A 20212-nucleotide genomic window follows, 5' to 3' on the forward strand; every position below is an offset into this window, starting at 1 on the left:
GAGCTAAAAAATGCTCAGGTGTGAACAGGGCCTTAGTGTTGAATGTGTAAGAAAAATTGGATGACTACCAAGAGCTGTGTACTTTATTTTATACATTGATAGTAACACAAACTTGTTGTAAAATGTTGATACAAAATATATCACAGGCCCCCTTTATAAGGACCCGTTCACATTATGCGATAAGTTGTGGCTCGCTACATTTTAGCCAAGTTCATGCATTTTAGGTCTGCTAATATTGAACTCTAAAGAACATGTGCTTTGATGAAAGCGCATCAAAGGTGTAGCATGCTGAACTTTTATAATGCACTGTGCCTAAAACGAACAGGTGTGAATGGAGCCTAAGTCATTATTTACACCTGAACGTTTTGTAGTTTAAAGCTCAACAACCAAAATCCTTAGTTTTTAAATTGTGGCTACTGGCCATATGACCATTCAGGCATCTGTAGCTTGATGCCTGCAGCTCGAAAAGCTACATGAACTACTTTTGAAGCAGAATGGGACTATTCTGCCCCCATAGACTTCAATAGTTTCAAAAACAGTGTTTCTTTACATAACAATATTAATACATGCTGAAATTTGGTGAGGCTAAAAAAATAAACTCAAATGCTTACGGTGAATCTGTGCATGCATTGTATTTGAGATTTTTAGGAAACTTTGCCATCTAGTGTCCATTATTGTGAACCAAAAAATGATGCGCAACATTTTGTCAGATTGCTAATGGACTGAGGGTTAAATAAAGTTTTTTTCTGAAGTTGGAACTATTTAAGTAGGCATATTCTGTTAAAGCTATTTTTATTCAGTCAAGCATTTAAAAGACCATCATGTGTTCAACTTACTTCAAAAAGTACAAATTAGATTAACACTCAGCGATCCGGAAAAAGAGATTAAGAGACAAAAAAACATTTATAATCTGAATCATCGCTTTTATGATTAAAGCAAAACCTGTACAAGGAAAAACCTAATATTTGGAAAATATGGGCACTATAAAGTGCCTGCTGTGTTGCAGTAAATTAACCATACATAAGTTTAACTGGACGAACCAGTGGTTTTTTTTTTTTTTTTTTAACCTTATAAACTATGTACTTATGTAACCACTTTTTATAGTTTCACTGGAGTTCCCTGGTGTACCCCAGTCTCTGGGTTATGGGGAGCTCTCCCCTTTCCCTCTATGTAATGGTGCTCTGTGTCTGAGCCAGCTCAGGTCCTGCAGCATCAGTCACTTTCAGTAACAATTTTTACATCTCACAACCATTTTTCAAATGGGATGAATACAGCTGTACAATTCTTAGAAATGTGACATTGTTACTTAGTAAGCAGTGAAACAAACACTGGAGAAGTATTCATCCAACCTAGATATTTCATGACGAAATACAAGAGCATATAGTTACTATATCAATTTTGAGACAAAAGAATCAGACCACTATCAGCCCAGAACTTTTCTAATGGGCAGAATACACTAGAAAAACTCAAAGAGCATTACAAGCCTAGGATATAACAGTAATTGGTCCATGGCTGCCAAATTGTTGATACAATATTATGATATCAGATCTAATGGAGTATATTTTTTTAACTATCATCAAATGAATTTAACTGTTGACTAATTCTAAAGCAAGAGCCAAAAAAAAGACCAAAAAGTCAAACTTGTGAATTTTCTCTGGGGCTATTTTCAATCTATGTAGGAGCTGGAGCAAAGGTTGCATTAGGGTAGCTTAGTGGCTACCCTTTGTGGGAATGATTAGCTCGGTGGCGGGTGTGGATGACCCCTTTGGGGGGTGCGTTTACACAGGGAGATAGCCGAGAAGTGGTTGCAAACAACACTTTGGTTTATTCTTGCAGTTTACTTCACACAAGTGCAAGCCTCAAACAGCAAAATAAAAATAAAACACAAAATAAATCCTTGCCACTGTGGGCGGCTACCTTCTCACACACAGGAACCTATCTAATGAAATCTGTCCCCAACCTACTGTTGGGCAGACTTGGCTGATCATACAGCAGACTCTCAATAGTCCATGTTTTATCTCTTCACACACCAAATGTCCATTGAACATGTCCCTTTGTTTGTCTCTTCACATAGCAACCATTCCTTTGCTTGGCTCTTCACATAGCAAACAGTTCATTTATTTCTTCCACATAGAAATAGTTCATTTTCTCACCTTGAGAAGTCTTCACACTTTTTTACCCTCCTCAGCGCCCATCGCTTCAGGAGGTCTTCCCCATGCTCACACAGCTTTCAGGGGGCATTCCTTCTCCCCTGCCCACATGGTGTCAGGAGGTACACATCTGACTGTCCTCCTCTCCCCAGCTTCACACAGCGTCAGGAGGCAGCAATCCTTAGACTTCCTTTGGACAAATTATAGAGGCCTTCATTTCCTCCTTCTGAACAGCTGAATGGTTTTCAACCTCCTGCTGGCTATCTCTGCAGCCGACACCCTATAGTAATTGGTGAATTTTCTAAACCAGGTGGAAATGTATCTCCTGTCTGTGACTACATCCACAGATTTACCTGACTTCCTGTCACACCTTGTATAGGTTGGTACAGTACTGGAGCCAGATGTGTAAGGTTTCATTGATCCTCAGGCCCCTCTTCCATTAAGCAAAGCTTATTACCTGGGGGGCACTGAATGGAGCCTAATAATAAGCTTTTTTAAAATATTAAAATGTGTGCTGGCTTAAAATCAAGGTAAAAAGAATAACTAGAAAGTGACAAAAAATAGGTAAGTGTTTCATATGAATAACGTGCCAGTGTAAATTTAATCCATAAACAAACATAATGCAAAAAAGGCCAATGCACTAAATAATAAAGCTTCTTATAGCTTGTGCAATAAAAACAAAGTCTCTATTTGATAAGGTGCTTCATAGGGATGACACCACAGTATAATGACAATTTTCCACTCATGCTCCTTTCACCTCTATTATTGACCCCTAAGGGTCAACAAAGCATAAACGCAGATCGATCTGATGGGCCAAACTCTGGTGTTCAGGTTCCCTTAGGAACGATAGAATTCCCTCTCCAAGATGGCTTCACACAGCTCACACATAAGTCATAGACAACAAACAGAAAAAACAGCCTCCAACCCAGTGCAGTACCTAGGTGGTTAAGCTTAACACACCGCACAGAACCCACTTCAAAAAATGCACTCACATTTATTAGGTAAAAAACAAGCATATACTGTAATAAAATCCAGCTTCTCACATGATCCAGTGAAAACTCCCACCGCCAGGGTCAACCTCTACGCGTTACGCCACCAACGTACTTGGCTTCATCTCCAGATAATGGTTAAGAAGCCATTACGTCTACCATACCCCTGGTAGATGCTAAATGAGGTGTGACAGCTAAGGTGCAAAAAAAAGTAATACTTTTTAGGCAAAATTTAGAGTGCCCTTACACCCAACTCTGCCCCCCCTCAGTACAGTTCTTCCTGTCCCTAGTACAGCTCTACCTTCTCAGTACTGCTTCCCCTTCCCACCCAGTACAGGTTTGCCTCCTCAGTACAGCTCCCAACAGAACAGCTCTGCCCCCTCAGTACAACTCCCTCTCCCAGTACAGCTCTGCCTGCAGTACAGCTCTGCCTCTTCAGTACAACTCTGCCCCCCCCAGTACAGCCCTGCCACCCAGTACAGCTCTGCCTCCTCAGTACAGCTATGCCCCCCAAGTACGGTTCCCCCCCCCCAGTACAGTTCCCCACCAGTACAGCTCTGCCCCTTTAGTACAAATCACTCCCTCCAGTACAGCTCTGCCCCCTCAGTACGGCTTCTCCCCCAGTACAGCTCTGCCTCCTCAGTACAGCTCCCCCTGCTGGGTAAACCCCCTATATCCCCTTGTCTACCCCCCTGGACACTGATGGGGAGCAATATGCAATCCTCTCCCACACCATATTATGCCAGCTGTTGCTCAGCCTGCAGTTTATATAAGTTTTAAACAAAGTACAAAAATATATCAAGTTGAGAATCATTAGCTGAAAAAGAAACAGAAAGTCCATCACATCTTTGTGTAACACACTGTCTCGAAGAGATAATTCTGTATAAACAAATAACACCCAGTGACATTGTTAATAAAACATTTAGAAGTATGAACAAAAGAAAACATTATAACGAGATGTTAGTGAGAACTGCCTCCTTTCAAAATCATGGCTTGTTATACAGCTCATTTGCCAGTTTTGGATTCAACCCATAACTCAGTTGCATAAAACATGATGGTATACAGCTGTTGAATTAACTTTGTTTTCTCTTTGCAGTTCCCCAGTAAAATGTGCCTCGTTACCATTTATAAAAGATATGGTGAGTATATTGCGCAAATGCATTTGGAGTTTTCAAGGCAGTGTTGTGGCCAACGTGAGCTAAGAAGACCCGTGACTAACCTCCAAATTACCACCTCAATGCATCTGGCTGCTTTGCTTTTATGTTCCTTCTTAAAAAGACATTTCCTTAAAAAAATTCAAATAGGAGAAAGCAAGCTGGAACTGAAAAGCACCTTTCTGGAAATTATTTATCAGTCTTTTCCATAATGGTCCTGTTTTTATTACTTGACAATGGCCCAGAAACTTGCTAGTGTGCATCTATGGGTATCTAGAAAAAAAAAAACAAGACACTGGAATTTTTTTTTGCCACAAATATTTTTTGAGCCAGTTGTTAATAAATCAGTTGACTCCCACAGTGTAACCTGTCATTTTAATATTTTACATGCAAAGCCAATAACTTCTGAAATTTGGTAGTATAACCCCAAATCCAAAAAAGTTGGGACGCTGTGTAAAATCTACATTCAAATGTACTGTCGATTAGGGATGATCGAACGGTTCGGGTCGACCATCGGTTCGACCCGAACATTGGATGTTCGATATTCGGCCGAATACCGAACTTTTTGCGGCAAAAGTTCGGTATTCGGCCACCAGAACCGCCCAAAATGCACTGGGACAGGAACTGGGCTTTAAAAGCCTGTGATTGGCCCAGAAACGTCTGCAAAAGCCAATGAGGGGGCAGGAGTCTCCTAGGAACGTGATTGGAGTGACTACGGGGACCAGAGGCCAATCAGGAGTGAATACGCCCCACACTATATAAGATGGCCCCGCCTAACCCCTAGCACAGTTATCCAGAGCCTGTTGAAGAGAGTTGAAGCAGTTCTGTCTGACTCCTGCTCAGGGGCGGACTGACAACTCATGGGGCCCCCGGGCAATAGGAGATCATGGGGCCCCCTGTGTCCCCATCCACACTCAAGCCACACCCACAGCCCAGCCTGTCCGTACACATCCCCAGCCTGTCAACATACCACCCCAGCCAGTCCGTATACATCCCCAGCCTGTCCGTATACATCCCCAGCCTGTCCGTATACCACCCCAGCCTGTCCGTATACATCCCCAGCCTGTCCGCATACCACCCCAGCCTGTCCGCATACCACCCCAGCCTGTCCGTATACTGTACATCCTCAGCCTGTCCGTATACATCCCCAGCCTGCCCGCATACCACCATAGCCTGTCCGCATACGACCCCAGCCTGTCCGTATACATTCCCAGCCTGTCCGTATACCACCCCAGCCTGTCCGTATACCACCCCAGCCTGTCCGTATACATCCCCAGCCTGTCCGCATACCATCCCAGCCTGTCTGTATACATCCCCAGCCTGTCCGTATACATCCCCAGCCTGTCCGTATACCAACCCAGCCTGTCCGTATACATCCCCAGCCTGTCCGCATACCTCCCCAGCCTGTCCGTATACATCCCCAGCCTGTCCGTATACATCCCCAGCCTGTCCGTATACATCCCCAGCCTGTCCGTATACCACCCCAGCCTGTCCGCATACCACCCCAGCCTGTCTGTATACATCCCCAGCCTGTCTGTATACATCCCCAGCCTGTCCGTATACATCCCCAGCCTGTCCGTATACCTCCCTAGCTTGTCTGTATACCTGCAGACCACAGCTGGCCTGAGGAAGCCAGCCGGTGTTGCCATTATTTGTCTTCAGTCTGGGCCCAGAAGAGCAGGTGCAGGCCTAGGGACCACGGCTGAAGAAATAGGTAGAGAGGCGCCACAAAAAATCTTCACCCCTGCCACCGTATACATGGGCAGGGAAAAGAGGGTGGAGTCAGGGGCCGAGCCAATGGGGGGCGGCAAAATGTGGTTTCGCCTAGGGTGTCAAGAATCCTTGCACCAGCCCTGGCTGTGTCCTCAATCTTCTTTCTTTCTTTCTTTCTTTCTTATTTTCGCTCCAAGGTGAAAGATTAGAGGTCTGTTTAGAACCCTGGTATATCACCAAAGCCTCCCAAATGGGCTCCTAAAAAAAGTTGTATAAAGTAATAAAAAATAAAATTGTAAAACAAAATAATAAAATAAATTGGTAAAAAAAATGAACAAAAATAAAAGACTACTGACCCCTTCCATTGCCCTACTGGCACCTTCCACTGCCCTACTGACACCGTCCACTGCCCTACTGACACTGTCCACTGCCCTACTGACACCGTCCACTGCTCTACTGACACTGTCCACTGCTCTTCTGACACCGTCCACTGCCCTACTGACACCGTCCAGTGCTCTACTGACACCGTCCACTGCCCTACTGACACCATCCACTGCTCTTCTGACACCCTCCAGTGCTCTACTGACACCGTCCACTGCCCTACTGACACCATCCACTGCCCTACTGACACCATCCAATGCCCTACTGACACCTTCCACTGCCCTACTGACACCATCCACTGCTCTACTGACACCTTCCACTGCTTTACTAACACCGTCCACTGCCCTACTGACTCCATCCGCTGCCCTACTGACACCGTCCACTGCTCTTCTGACACCCTCCACTGCCCTACCGACACCATCCAGTGCTCTACTGACACCGTCCACTGCCCTACTGACACCATCCACTGCCCTACTGACACCATCCACTGCCTTACTGACACCATCCACTGCTCTACTGACACCTTCCACTGCTTTACTAACACCGTCCACTGCCCTACTGACTCGATCCACTGCCCTACTGACACCATCCACTGCCCTACTGACACCATCCACTGCCCTACTGACACCGTCCACTGCCCTACTGACACTATCCACTGCCCTACTGACACTATCCACTGCTCTACTGACACTATCCACTGCCCTACTGACACAGTCCACTGCTCTACTGACACCATCCACTGCTCTACTGACACCGTCCACTGCTCTACTGACACTATCCACTGCTCTACTGACACTATCCACTGCTCTACTGATACTGTCCACTGCTCTACTGACACTGTCCACTGCTCTACTGACACCGTCCACTGTTTTACTGACACCTTCCACTGCCCTACTGACACCGCCCACTGCCCTACTGACACAATCCACTGCTCTACTGACACTGTCCGTACACTGCTCTACTGATACTATCCACTGTTCTACTGACACCGTCCACTGTTCTACTGACACCTTCCACTGCCCTACTGACACCGTCCACTGCTCAACTGACACCATCCACTGCTCTACTGACACCATCCTCTGCCCTACTGACACCGTCCGTACACTGCTTTACTGATACCATCCACTTCTCTACTGACACCATCCACTGTCCTACTGACACCATCCACTGCTCGGTTGACACCGTCCCCTGCCTTACTGACACCATCCACTGCTCTGCTGGCACAGTCCACTGCTCTACTGACACCATCCACTGCTCTGCTGACACCGTCCTCCGCTTTACTGACACCGTCCATCCACTGCTCTACTGATACCATCCACTGCTCTACTAACTCTGTCGTCTGCTCTACTGACACAGTCCACTGCTCTACTGACACTGTCCACTGCTCTACTGACACCTTCCACTGCCCTACTAACACCTTCAACTGCCCTACTGACACCATCCTCTGCCCTACTGACACTGTCCACGGCCTTACTGACACGATCCATTGCCCTACTGACTGACACTACCAGGGTTGCAAAGGTCGCATATGCGACCAGGCTCTGGTGTGTTTTGCTACTGTGGGGGGACCAAAACAGCAGGAAGGAGATCCGCTACAGAACATGTGAAAAGGTCCTGCTGTTGGATTGTAATAAAGAAACCTGAAATGGGAGCAAATGGCCTCAGGGATGGAAAGGGCCCAGCCTGGGGGTCAGGGGGGCCCCATGGGTTCTTGCACTGGGGCCCTGAAAGTTCTAGGTTACGCCTCTGTCAGCAAGCATATGGCAAGTCAGCTTTTTATGCTCAGTGTAAGAAAATCAATGAGCAGAGGCAAGAATTTCACTTTACATATGCTTTAATGCAAAAACAGAGGATAGCAGCAGTGCAGCATTTCCTTGCAGCAGATAAGCAATGGTTAACACTCTCTTCCATGGACGTCTCTCTTCCACGGACGTCAGCAAGTCAGAGCAGTCATACAGAGAGCAGAAAGCTTTACCGACATTCAATTCTACTTCCAGCTTGCTGGTCCATCAAATCTGAAATACTGTCTCTGCACTCCCACATCAGATGTTGTTTTTACTCTCCCATAGCTCAAAGTGTAACACAACCTCGGAGCACAGAGCTGCTGTGTGTTCCTCTGCCCTGTGCCTGCTCCAGCTCACACCAAATAGTCCATCCGTGTTATACTTGGCTTCACTTCCATGCTGACAGCTTCCCTGAATATAGAAAGATGGCGAGCATCATGGGGCCCCCTACTGGCCCCGGGCCCCCGGGCAGTGCCCTAAATGCCCGTATGGTCAGTCCGCCCCTGCTCCTGCTTGCTACACTACATTTCCTACATATCGAGTGGTTCTAAAGCTCCATATAGCAGAATTGTATTTAGCTTACAGCCAGTGTAGTTAGATACAGCGATTGTGCTGGTTCTTAGAGTTAAAAAAAAAAAAAAAAAAAAAACTTAAGGGACAGTGTCAGTCTTCTGCTGTATGGAGCTTTCTATTTAGTGGAAAGGGATATCTAGTGTAGTTAGGGAACTTTGTACTACATTAGTTAGATTTGAAAATTTAGTTTCTGTAGGGAAAGTGTGAGGGTTCTGTTTAGTGAGCACGTGGCACAGTGCTGCTGTATCACAGCAGGTATACGTGCTTGCTAGGCAGCAAAATACAGTGACAACTTAACGCCTGTTGTTCAAAGCGTTAGGTGCACTGTACAAAAGCCTTTGCAACTGTGCGTGACACGCAACTGCTGTGCTGTATCCAGCGACAACTGTGGGTCGCATAGCAGTGTGCGTTTTTCACCGCACACAGTTGCCAACGCATCAGTGACAACCTAACGCCTGTTGTTCAAAGCGTTAGGTCCACTGTGCAAAAGGCTTTGCTACTGTGCGTGAACCGCAACTGCTGTGCTGTATCCAGCGACAACTGTGGGTCGCATAGCAGTGTGCGTTTTTCACCGCACACAGTTGCCAACGCATCATTGAGAAATATGCCTGGTAGACCAAGAAAAGGCATACGTGGCCCTGCTGCGGAAAGGGGCACAGCTTCTAGGGTGTCTAGAGGCAGGGGTGGACGTGGTGGTCAGTCCTCAGCCAGGCCACCATTTGGATTGTTCTCCGGCAGTGGCCAAGCTATACGTCCACAGTATGTACAGGAGGTGGTGGACTATATGAACAAACCCTCATCATCGGCATCATCTGCAACTACAGTGACCCAGGCAGAGAAAAGTGGTCAGTCTTCTGCAGTTGTCAGAACAAATACAGATGAGTCCATGTCCACCTCATGTCCTCCCTTAGACCCAATTTCAGACATGGCAGAGGAGTCAGCTGAGCTGTTTGACCACAGTGTCGGCCATCTACTCCAGCCTGATGCTCAGTCCTTTATGGAGTCTGATGTTGGGTCTGAGTTTGAGGAGGAGGCAGAGCAAACAAGAGGGGAGAGCAGACGGCCCGCTCCATCTAAGGCCGCACCTGTTGTCTCCCAGGCCAGGCCTGATGCTCAGTCTTTGATAGAATCAGATGTTGGGTCTGAGGTTGAGGAGGAGGCAGAGCAAACAAGAGGGGAGAGCAGACGGCCCGCTCCATCTAAGGCCGCACCTGTTGTCTCCCAGGCCAGGCCTGATGCTCAGTCTTTGATGGAGTCAGATGTTGGGTCTGAGGTTGAGGAGGAGGCAGAGCAAGCAAGAGGGGAGAGCAGACGGCCTACTCCATCTAAGGCCGCACCTGTTGTCTCCCGGGCCACTATACACACCTCATCTTGCTGGGCCTTTTTTGAGACATCCCATGCAGATAAAACAGTTGCGATCTGCAAGATTTGTAAGAAGGGTATAAAACGTGGCAAAAATGTCAACCACCTGGGTACAAGCTGCCTAAACAGGCATTTGACAACCCACCACTCGGCCCGTTGGCAGGAGCATTTAAAGAACCCACAAAAGGGCCAAAGATTGGTCAGTCGGCCTCCTAGTTCTCCTCGCGCTCCTCCTCATGCTCCATCTGCTCCACCTGCTCCACCTGCACATCAGTCTGTTCCTGGCCCTGCTATAGTCACTCGTCACCTGTTGGCAGCCTCCACTGGCAGGGATGATGATATAGCAGGCAGTGTCGCATCTACCTCCAGCACACCACCAGCTGTATCATCTAGACGCCAAATTTCGATTCCACACATGCTGGAACGAAAAAAAATGTATACTCCCCGCCACCCACATGCCCAGCGTCTAAACAGTAGTTTGGCTAAACTACTGGCTCTGCAACTATTACCATTTAACCTGGTAGAGTCTGCTCCCTTCCGTGACTTCGCAAAATGTGCAGTTCCACAGTGGCAGGTGCCAAGTCGGCATTACTTTTCCCGTAAGGCCCTGCCATCCCTATACCAACATGTGGAAGGCAATGTAGTGTCATCCCTGGCCAAGTCAGTCAGCCGTAAGATACACTTGACGGCTGACACTTGGTCAAGCAAACATGGGCAGGGACGGTACATTAATGTCACTGCTCACTGGGTGACACTGCTTGCCAGTGGAAGGGATTGTAGCCAGGGCTCGGTGCTGCAGCCAGTGTTGCCCCCACGTCTGCAAACAGCTGGTGGTGTCGCTGATCCGGGTAGATCGATCACTTCTACCCCCTCCTGCTCCTCCTCCTCTACCTCCTCCATGCCCTCCTCTGCAGAATGGTCCTTTGAATATGATGAGATACCACGTAAACGTTCAAAGGGCTATTCTATGTCTCAGGCCAAAAGGTGTCACGCAGTGCTGCAGCTTGTGTGTCTAGGGGACAGGCAGCACACTGCCCCTCAGATTCTTGGGGCTCTGCAGGCACAGGCCCAGAGGTGGTTGACACCACGCCAGCTGCAGCCAGGGATGGTGGTTACTGATAATGGGTCAAACCTCCTGGCCGCCCTTCGTCAGGGAAAGTTAACCCATGTGCCATGCCTGGCGCATGTCCTGAATCTCGTGGTACAGCGGTTTTTGAACTCGTACCCGGGAATGCAGGATGTGCTAAGGATGGCAAGAAGGGTGTGCAGTCACTTCAGGCGGTCGTACAGTGCCACTGCACGTTTGGCCGAAGTGCAGCGCGAGTTTCACCTGCCGGTACACCGCCTCATCTGTGACATGCCCACCCGCTGGAACTCCACCTTGGCTATGCTGCAGCGCCTGTACACGCAGCAGAGGGCCCTCAATGAATACCTATGCGAGTACGGCACCAGCACTGGCTCTGCGCGCCTGGGCTTCTTTTCACCACGGCAGTGGCTTTTGATTAAGGATGCATGCGCTGTCCTCTCGCCATTTGAGGAGGCCACAAGGATGGTCAGCCGGGACAGCGCATGCATCAGTGACACCCTACCGGTACTGTTTTTGTTGGAGCACACTCTGCGTGGCATTATGGACAGGGCACTGGAGGCAGAGCAGCAGGAGGAAGAGGAGGACTTCCTTGCCTCTCAAGGCCCCCTTTATCCTGAGAATCCTGACCCCATTATGCCTAGCTCCCAGAGGCCCGAGCAGGATCCAGGGGTGGAAGAGGAGGAGGAGGACGATTCTGCGGGAACTTTTGCAGGGTTTGAGGAGGAGGAGGAGGAAGACATGCGGCAATCTGCAAGGCCTAGTTTGACTCCCTCAGGACACTTTGGAGTAGTACGTGGCTGGGAGGAGGAGGAGCCCGTTGAAGATAATGTCGTTATGAGTGACCCCGAGGAGTCAGCTTCTCAGGCCTTCGCTAATTTGCGACGCATGGGAAACATCATGCTCCAGAGCCTGCGAAAGGACCCCAGAATCAAGGCCATTAAAGAGACTAACCACTATTGGTTGGCCACCCTACTTGACCCCCGGTACAAGTGTAAAGTCTCGGAGCTTTTCCCATCCACCCATAGAGTCCACAGGATCAAATCCCTTGAGGACAGTCTCAAGAGGAATCTGGTGAACATGTTCCCCGACTCCCGTAGGGTGCAGGGGCGGGGACAACCTACCATGGATTCTACTGGTGGTCACGAGAGGAGCGTTGGAGAAGGCGTGCGGTTGACGGATGCTTTTCGGTCTTTTTTTAGTCCTCACCGCCCAGGCCTCTCAGCTGCCACATCGCATCGACACCGTCTGCATCACATGGTGGACGATTACGTGAGGGCACAAAGTGACACAGAGGGCTTTTCATGTGACGAATCCGATCCACTGGCATACTGGGTCTTAAGATTAGACCACTGGCCAGAACTGGCCCAGTATGCCATGGAGTTGTTGGCCTGCCCTGCTTCCAGTGTCCTATCGGAACGGGCATTCAGCGCAGCAGGAGGATTCGTCACAGACCATCGAACTAGACTCTCCACCGACTCAGTCGACCGTTTGACATTCATTAAGATGAATCAGTCGTGGATATCAAGCTTTGATGCACCTGATGCAGACCTTGTAGACTAGGCTATCGTTGTGATGTGGCAGTTGAGCCTCAGTTTAAGCCTGGACCATGGTGCCACCCTCAAACCCTCCTCTCATTCTCTTTACGTTCACAGAACCTCATTTTGGTTATGACAAAAACGACAATGTTTGCGCACCTGTTCCACAGGTGCACACCTTTACAATTTTTGGGCCTCCTTCAACACCAGCTCTTTGGGGTTAAGGTGGGGAGGCTATGCTAAAACAAAAACGACAATGTTTGCGCACCTGTTCCACAGGTGCACACCTTTACAATTTTTGGGCCTCCTTCAACACCAGCTCTTTGGGGTTAAGGTGGGGAGGCTATGCTAAAACAAAAACGACAATGTTTGCGCACCTGTTCCACAGGTGCACACCTTTACAATTTTTGGGCCTCCTTCAACACCAGCTCTTTGGGGTTAAGGTGGGGAGGCTATGCTAAAACAAAAACTACAATGTTTGCGCACCTGTTCCACAGGTGCACACCTTTACAATTTTTGGGCCTCCTTCAACGCCAGCTCTTTGGGGTTAAGGTGGGGAGGCTATGCTAAAACAAAAACGACAATGTTTGCGCACCTGTTCCACAGGTGCACACCTTTACAATTTTTGGGCCTCCTTCAACACCAGCTCTTTGGGGTTAAGGTGGGGAGGCTATGCTAAACAAAAACTACCATGTTTGCGAACCTGTTCCACAGGTGCACACCTTTACAATTTTTGGGCCTCCTTCAACACCAGCTCTTTGGGGTTAAGGTGGGGAGGCTATGCTAAAACAAAAACTACAATGTTTGCGCACCTGTTCCACAGGTGCACACCTTTACAATTTTTGGGCCTCCTTCAACGCCAGCTCTTTGGGGTTAAGGTGGGGAGGCTATGCTAAAACAAAAACTACAATGTTTGCGCACCTGTTCCACAGGTGCACACCTTTACAATTTTTGGGCCTCCTTCAACACCAGCTCTTTGGGGTTAAGGTGGGGAGGCTATGCTAAACAAAAACTACCATGTTTGCGAACCTGTTCCACAGGTGCACACCTTTACAATTTTTGGGCCTCCTTCAAAGCCAGCTCTTTGGGGTTATGGTGGGGAGGCTCCGCCAACACCAAAACTACCATGTTTGCGCACCTGTTCCACAGGTGCACACCTTCATAATTTTTACGCCTTCTTCAACACCAGCTCTTTGGGCTTACAGTGGTATGGCTCCGCCAACACCCAAACAACAATTTTTGCGCACCTGTCACACAGATGCATATCATTGTAATTTTTTTCCTTACAAAGGCAATTATTGCTTTCATTACCAGCACTTTCATAGGGATATGGTGTCAAGGCATCGTCCGCACCACCAAATGCCCAATTTTTAAGCATCCTTTACTTCTATTCAAAGTCAAGAGACAACAGTATTCATCCAAAACATCTCTAATCTTGTTCACTCTGCACTACATTGTGGCCCCTACCCCTAACCCTCAATGTATCCGTGCATATATGTCTGTTTCTTGTGAGATTTCAAGTTAAAGTGCACCAAACACCATTTTACATGAAATAAAGTGCAATTACATACATCTTTGGACTTCTTGAAACATTTGGTAATAAAAGCCCCATTGTGGAAATACACCCGTTAATTATATGCACATTTAAAGAGACAGCACCTTTTTCCAAAAAAACCTCTAATCTTGTTCCCAGTGCACTGCATTATGTCCCCATCATACACATTGGCTGAGCCGTTGATTAGGAGCAAAAGAAAGGTGCGGTTAAGCAAAAAAGTCATTTTTGAAGGTTTGGTATGCTGTAATTCTGGTTCTGGACATGCTACAGAGCTGAAACTTCACAGGTACAACTTTTAGACCCCCCAGACACTAAATCCAAAGAAATCTCTTTTTTTTTTTTTTTTTTAATTTTTTCAATAATTGGCTATCTATCAAAAACGACAATTTTTAAGAACTTTTTTTTGTGTGATTAATAGTCCCTGGGGCATGACCCAGAACCCTAGGCACTTTTTAGGGGCATTTATTGGGTTTTAGGGCTTAAAAATGGTGTTTTTTGATTACAGAAGTTCGGGTCCCATTGATTTCAATGGGGTTCTGAAATCCGAACCGAACTTTCGTGAAGTTCGGGTGTTCTGGTCGAACCGAACTTTTCAAAAGTTCGATCATCCCTACTGTCGATTTCCAAAAATATTTCCTAAAAATTATTAGAAACCTCTCAGCTTATAGTGTACTTCCCAAATGGAATTAAATGATATGATTGGATTCACTAGGGATGAATACCAGATCAGGCTGTGTATGTGGCTCTCATAGAGAACCTTTGTTCTGCATGGTTTTACCATATGGTAAAACTATGCAGAACAAAGGTTTCTTATGAAAGCCACATACAAAGCATGATCCAGTATAGTAAATCCAATCATATCGCATAATAATAATTTAATTTGGGAAGTACACTAAAAGCTGAGAGGTTTCTAATATTTTTTTTGAATTCTTTTCATACTTGCAAGTGTTTTAGGATTTCCAAATTAAAGAGGCGCTTCAGTCTTTGTTGTTTAATGTAAAAGTCAGCAGCTACAAATACTATAGCTACTGACCTCTAGCAATAAAGTACTTACCAGTGCCTAATGGTACAGCACTGCCTTCCTGCAGCTGGTTCTTCTTACCGCTGCAGGTCCCCAACACCACCATTTTGGACATGGGAGCCGACTGTGAATCATAGCCGGCTCCCCGGTGCCTATGAATGAGATCACACGGTGCTACGGAAGTGGTACTGCAGTCTCCTGGGACACGTGACATGTCCCAGAAGGCTGCAGGTGGGGGCGTGGGCAGTGGGTGTGCCTAAGTGCATGCCATTCTTGCCTAGGTGAGAATTAAGGAAGTGGAAGTTGGGTACCTGTCCAAAACTGTTCACTTTAAGGACATACATATTTTGGTCTGTTTACAGTCCTGTTTTCAATTAATCCTGCACTAGTTAAGGATCTGTATTTGCTTCAGTATTTTGACTGCAGTCTGCCAAGCCCCATAAACAGAAGTAGAACAAAGAGATTTATTTACTGTATCTTACCACTGCCTAAGTATTCCCATTCTGCATCCTAACTACCCTTTGCTGCTTTTTCAGTTGTGCTGTAAGTTGTGCATAAAGGAAATATATAATGTTTTTTATGTGTTTTTTTTTATTGTGTTTAGGACTGAAGAGTTCAGAATCTTAAATCATTTTGGATTTATTTTTAATATATTAAATATAATATATTTAATATTATTGAAAACGTACTATTTCCAGCTGAACTCAAGCTTAAAATAATTATTATAAACTCTTAAAATGTTTAATTATATCCTGTTCAGCCAATTTTGTGTCATTCACTCCTCCAAGCACAGCCAGGGCAGTGACCCCACCTTTCTCTTGTACACTTAAAGCAGAACTATACCCTTCTATCTGGCAGAGCCTGTGTTATCTTTTTTTTTTTTTTTTTTTTGTTCCAAATGTGTTATCTTAGCCTCTATTTAGATCTGCAGTTGCCATGGTACTGCACACATGATGACCACACATTTGAGGGCTTGATTGGTTAGAATGAGAGCTGACATAATGATGCTGCTATCTGTGGCATATGTCACCATAGACTGTCTGCATCCAGGGCCACTCATTTGCATGTATTTGCTGAACTACAAGCGATCGGCCACTTATAGCTGCAGGAGCTGTCAGCCTCCTATTGCTTTCACAGGGGCTTCCCATCCATAGCTAATCACAGGGAACCCCTGCTAGATCTCCTGTAGCTAATCACAAAGGGCCCCATTTGCAGGTATGAATGGAGCTTAAGACCAATTCATCAGGAGCAGCACAGTGGTTTAGAGGTTAGCAGTTTTGCCTTGCAGCATTAAGGTTCTTGGTTTGAATTCCAGCCAGGATACTACCTAACTGCCTGGAGATTGCATGTTCTCCCTGTACTTTCCCTGTCCAAATACGTAAAGGTTTCTTCTAAGAGCTGTGAAAATGTGGAATAGACTCCCTCCAGAGGTGGTTCTGGCTAGTTCACTAGATTACTTTAAAAAAAGGTCTGGGTTCTTTCCTGGGTGTACTTAATATAAGTGGGTACTACATTTTTTTTTAGGTAAAGTTGATCCAGGGAATATCCAATTGCCTCTCGGGGGATCAGGAAGGAATTTTTTTCCCCTACTGTAGCAAATTGGATCATGCTTTGCTGGGGTTTTTTCGCCTTCCTCTGGATCAACTGCGGGTATAGGTTAGGGTATAATGGGATTGTATAGTTGGGTTTTCAATACTGTTTTTTTTTTTTTTGGTTGAACCAAATGGATTTGTGTCTTTTTTCAACCTGACTAACTATGTAACTTGTGTGGGGTTCCTTGAGCTCACACTCAAAAAACATACTGGTTAGTCATATCTATATCTATGTGTATGCATGTGTGATAGGGACTTTAAGCTGGCCATACATGGATCGAAATTCGACTGCATAAGTGCTGCAAAAATTGTTGGTGCTATATAAATACCTGTCATAAATAAATACACAGAGAGATTCCAAACCTTTGAGCAGTGCTGCCTATCTTATCATAATACCAGAGCAGGCCTTTCAACTTTACAGAATAATTAAATTAAAGCTGATAAAAAGACATTTTACTTTTGCTTTATTTTACTTAGTGCCCTTTATGAATATTTTTGACTCACGTAAGAAAAGTAAATTCACTTAATTTTGTTTTGGTTTTTATTCCCTATGCAGGCTTGGGATGAGTCACCCGCTGGCCTTCTACACCGCAACTGCAAAGACAACAGCGGAGCAGTGTCTTCGTCATCCTGCTTGTTGTATTATGTCATTTGTGTTACTTTGTTGTTTTGTTTGTAGACTTGAACACATCAGAAAATCCTAATGGTTTTATAAGAACAAGCTGTTCCTTTCCTTTATACAGCAGCCTGAGGCTAAACACAGAAAGATTCACTTATACTCACAGTAATGGTAGTAGGGGGTGAGTCACCCACTGACTCTCCTGTATATTTCCCATTTTTTCCTGTAGATCTTTCAGTGCCTTGCACAGAGTTTATAGGCGTCACCTGCGACGTGTTTAGCTTTTCTGAACTGAGAGATGTTTGCACAGGGTGCTGCACATCTACAAGGATACGCAATGTGTCTCCAAGACAGGAAGTGAGGGAAAATCATCCCAACAAGGACACAGTCAAGTAACAAATCAGATTTTTTTTCAGTAGAGTGGGATAGAGTAAAAATCTATTTTCATGGGGAGACTCGTTTTACTAGGACAGTAAGTGGCGGCAAGTAGGGGCACAGACAGCAATAGAAACCTGAATGTGCTTTTTATCTGTTCACATTCTAAGTAAAAATGTTTTTGTGTGTTTGGGAAGTTTGACTTTGCTAAAACTGGAGTTTTCCTTTGATCCTATATAATCGAATAAATTAATAAACAAAGAATCCAACAGAGATGTTGACCCTGCTGTAATGGTTTTGGCAGGTGGGAGGAGCCGCAAACACACAGGCACCGATCCGACTGCCAAAGTTCTACAGAGATCTAAGCCAGTAGATGATTTATCCTGCAGGCACTCACCCAAAACTAAAGCCTCAGTTTAGTTTAGTTCTTTGTAAAAAATTGTAGATTGTTTAAATAAAGCTGATTTATTTTCCATCAGATTCAAATTATAATTGCCTAAAGTTGTAAACAGGCTGCTGTAATTTGTTTATGCTATGATTGTGCACACTGGCTGAGAAAAGCAGTAGATGGAAAAATTGCAATAGATTGGATCACCCAAATTTTTAAGTCCTTGGCCTAACATTTTTCTTGGAATTTACTACTGTGTTTTATTTTCAGAAAATAAATATACAGCACTCAAGGATGCATTTGTGGATAAGTCTCATATTGTACATCTATGGCTCTTATTTCTGTATAACTTAAATGATTGAAAGATTTTTACTAACTCTACTGAATAGACAGTGAAAGCACCCATCAGCCATGTATCTGTCTAATGTCAGATGGATTTTTCTGATTGGTTGCCCTGATTTTACTGAACATTTGATCCAGTTTACAACTTTCCCATAGATTGCTACTCTACCATCAATAAACAGTATTGTATCCTCTGCCGGTCATTTGGGTGAGCTCTATTTTATCTAGCATAAAGTCAGTAGTAAATGAAAGTAACATTTTCATGCCTTCATTGCTGGCATGACTACAGGAGTAAGTGCTCATTCACACCAGAATGTGGTGTGGGAAACCAGAATGTGGTGTGGGAAACCTGCTTTCGTGTAATTTTACCGCACCACATTCAAAATGTACTGGATGTGTAATCTCCTGAGAGTGTTAATGTATTCCAAACAACACCCCAAATGCAGATTACAAATGCAGTATGTTTTCCTGCACCTGATTGCATGGCACTGCAGTAATATGCCATCTAGTGCAATGCGTTTTTGAAAAATACTGCATGCACTGCTTTTGGTGAGATCCAGTGCCATTTCAGCCCATTAAAATTAATCATCACACAGGAACATAGACCACATTCCTGTGAACCAGCCCTTAATGCTGATATATTGAATAAATAGATGCTGGCTCTGGAATCGCCCACTGACTTCTTATATATGCTGGTAACCCCAATAAGGAGATAATAGCTGGCCTGAACACCTTCCTCACTAAAAGAATTTGAAAATGACACACAAAATCCTACTAATCCTTAAGCCGATTGGGTTTTTTTTTTTTTTCTTCAACTTGAAGCTTATCCATATTCACCGAGCTCTGGGGAAAAGGAGTTCTGCTGCACTTGCAAAGTGCACAGTCAATTTGTCTTTAGTAAATCAAGGTCTTTTGTAGATAAACAAATGCTATATTGGGTAAGTGCTACATCTGGCATTTGAGATGATTTTGAAATCTTTCTGATGTGCTTCTGACCAAAGGCTGAGCTGCTTTGAACTGATTTTGCATTATCTACAAATGCCTGCTTTCTTGTATTGCATTTTAGGGAGACATACTGTATCTCTATAGTACATCTTAACATACTTTACCAATCTGCCTATTTTAGATTAAAAAGAATTTTATCCCTTCCTCTTCAGTTTGCTTTAGTATGTGAAAGGTTGCCTAGGAGTGATCTGGAATGAACTCTTAGTCACTATGTAATGGCAGTAAGTTTTTGTGAGCTATATATTAAATATGAGTAGAATCTAGCAGGGATATTGTGATATAATTGCTTTTTGAAAAAGATTTGCAGGAAAGCAGAGGAATGTGATTAAACTCCTGGAATTAATCCAGAACCCATGTTTCAAAAGTTGTGAGTTGACCTATCTATATCATACGCTACAGTGGTATGGTCCCTCTAAAGTCTTACAAGTGCTTTTTTGCAATATATTGTAAATACATATTAGGTATAAAACACCTGATATTGATTTATTTCAGGTAAATACTGTGAATATTATCGTATGCACATACCTTCCAGGTAATGGTTGGTTTTCTAACCCCTCTACTTATGCAGCTCTGCTAAAGATATCGTT

The 20212-nt window shown here is 45.1% G+C and overlaps 1 protein-coding gene across 1 annotated transcript in view; it reads left to right on the forward strand.

Moving 5' to 3' along the window:
* Positions 1-17725, forward strand: part of LOC309568083 (myosin-binding protein C, fast-type-like) — a 184826-nt gene extending 167101 nt beyond the window's left edge. The window contains exons 29-30 of the mRNA XM_082273656.1: positions 4236-4278; positions 17453-17725. Coding sequence (XP_082129782.1) covers positions 4236-4246 — 11 coding nt within the window. The 3' untranslated portion in view covers positions 4247-4278; positions 17453-17725. The remainder of the gene's footprint in view (positions 1-4235; positions 4279-17452) is intronic.
* The last annotated feature ends 2487 nt before the right edge of the window (positions 17726-20212 follow it).

This window comes from Pelophylax lessonae (assembly GCF_965119305.1).
Source record: "Pelophylax lessonae genome assembly, chromosome: 12".
NCBI classification, from domain to species: domain Eukaryota; kingdom Metazoa; phylum Chordata; class Amphibia; order Anura; family Ranidae; genus Pelophylax; species Pelophylax lessonae.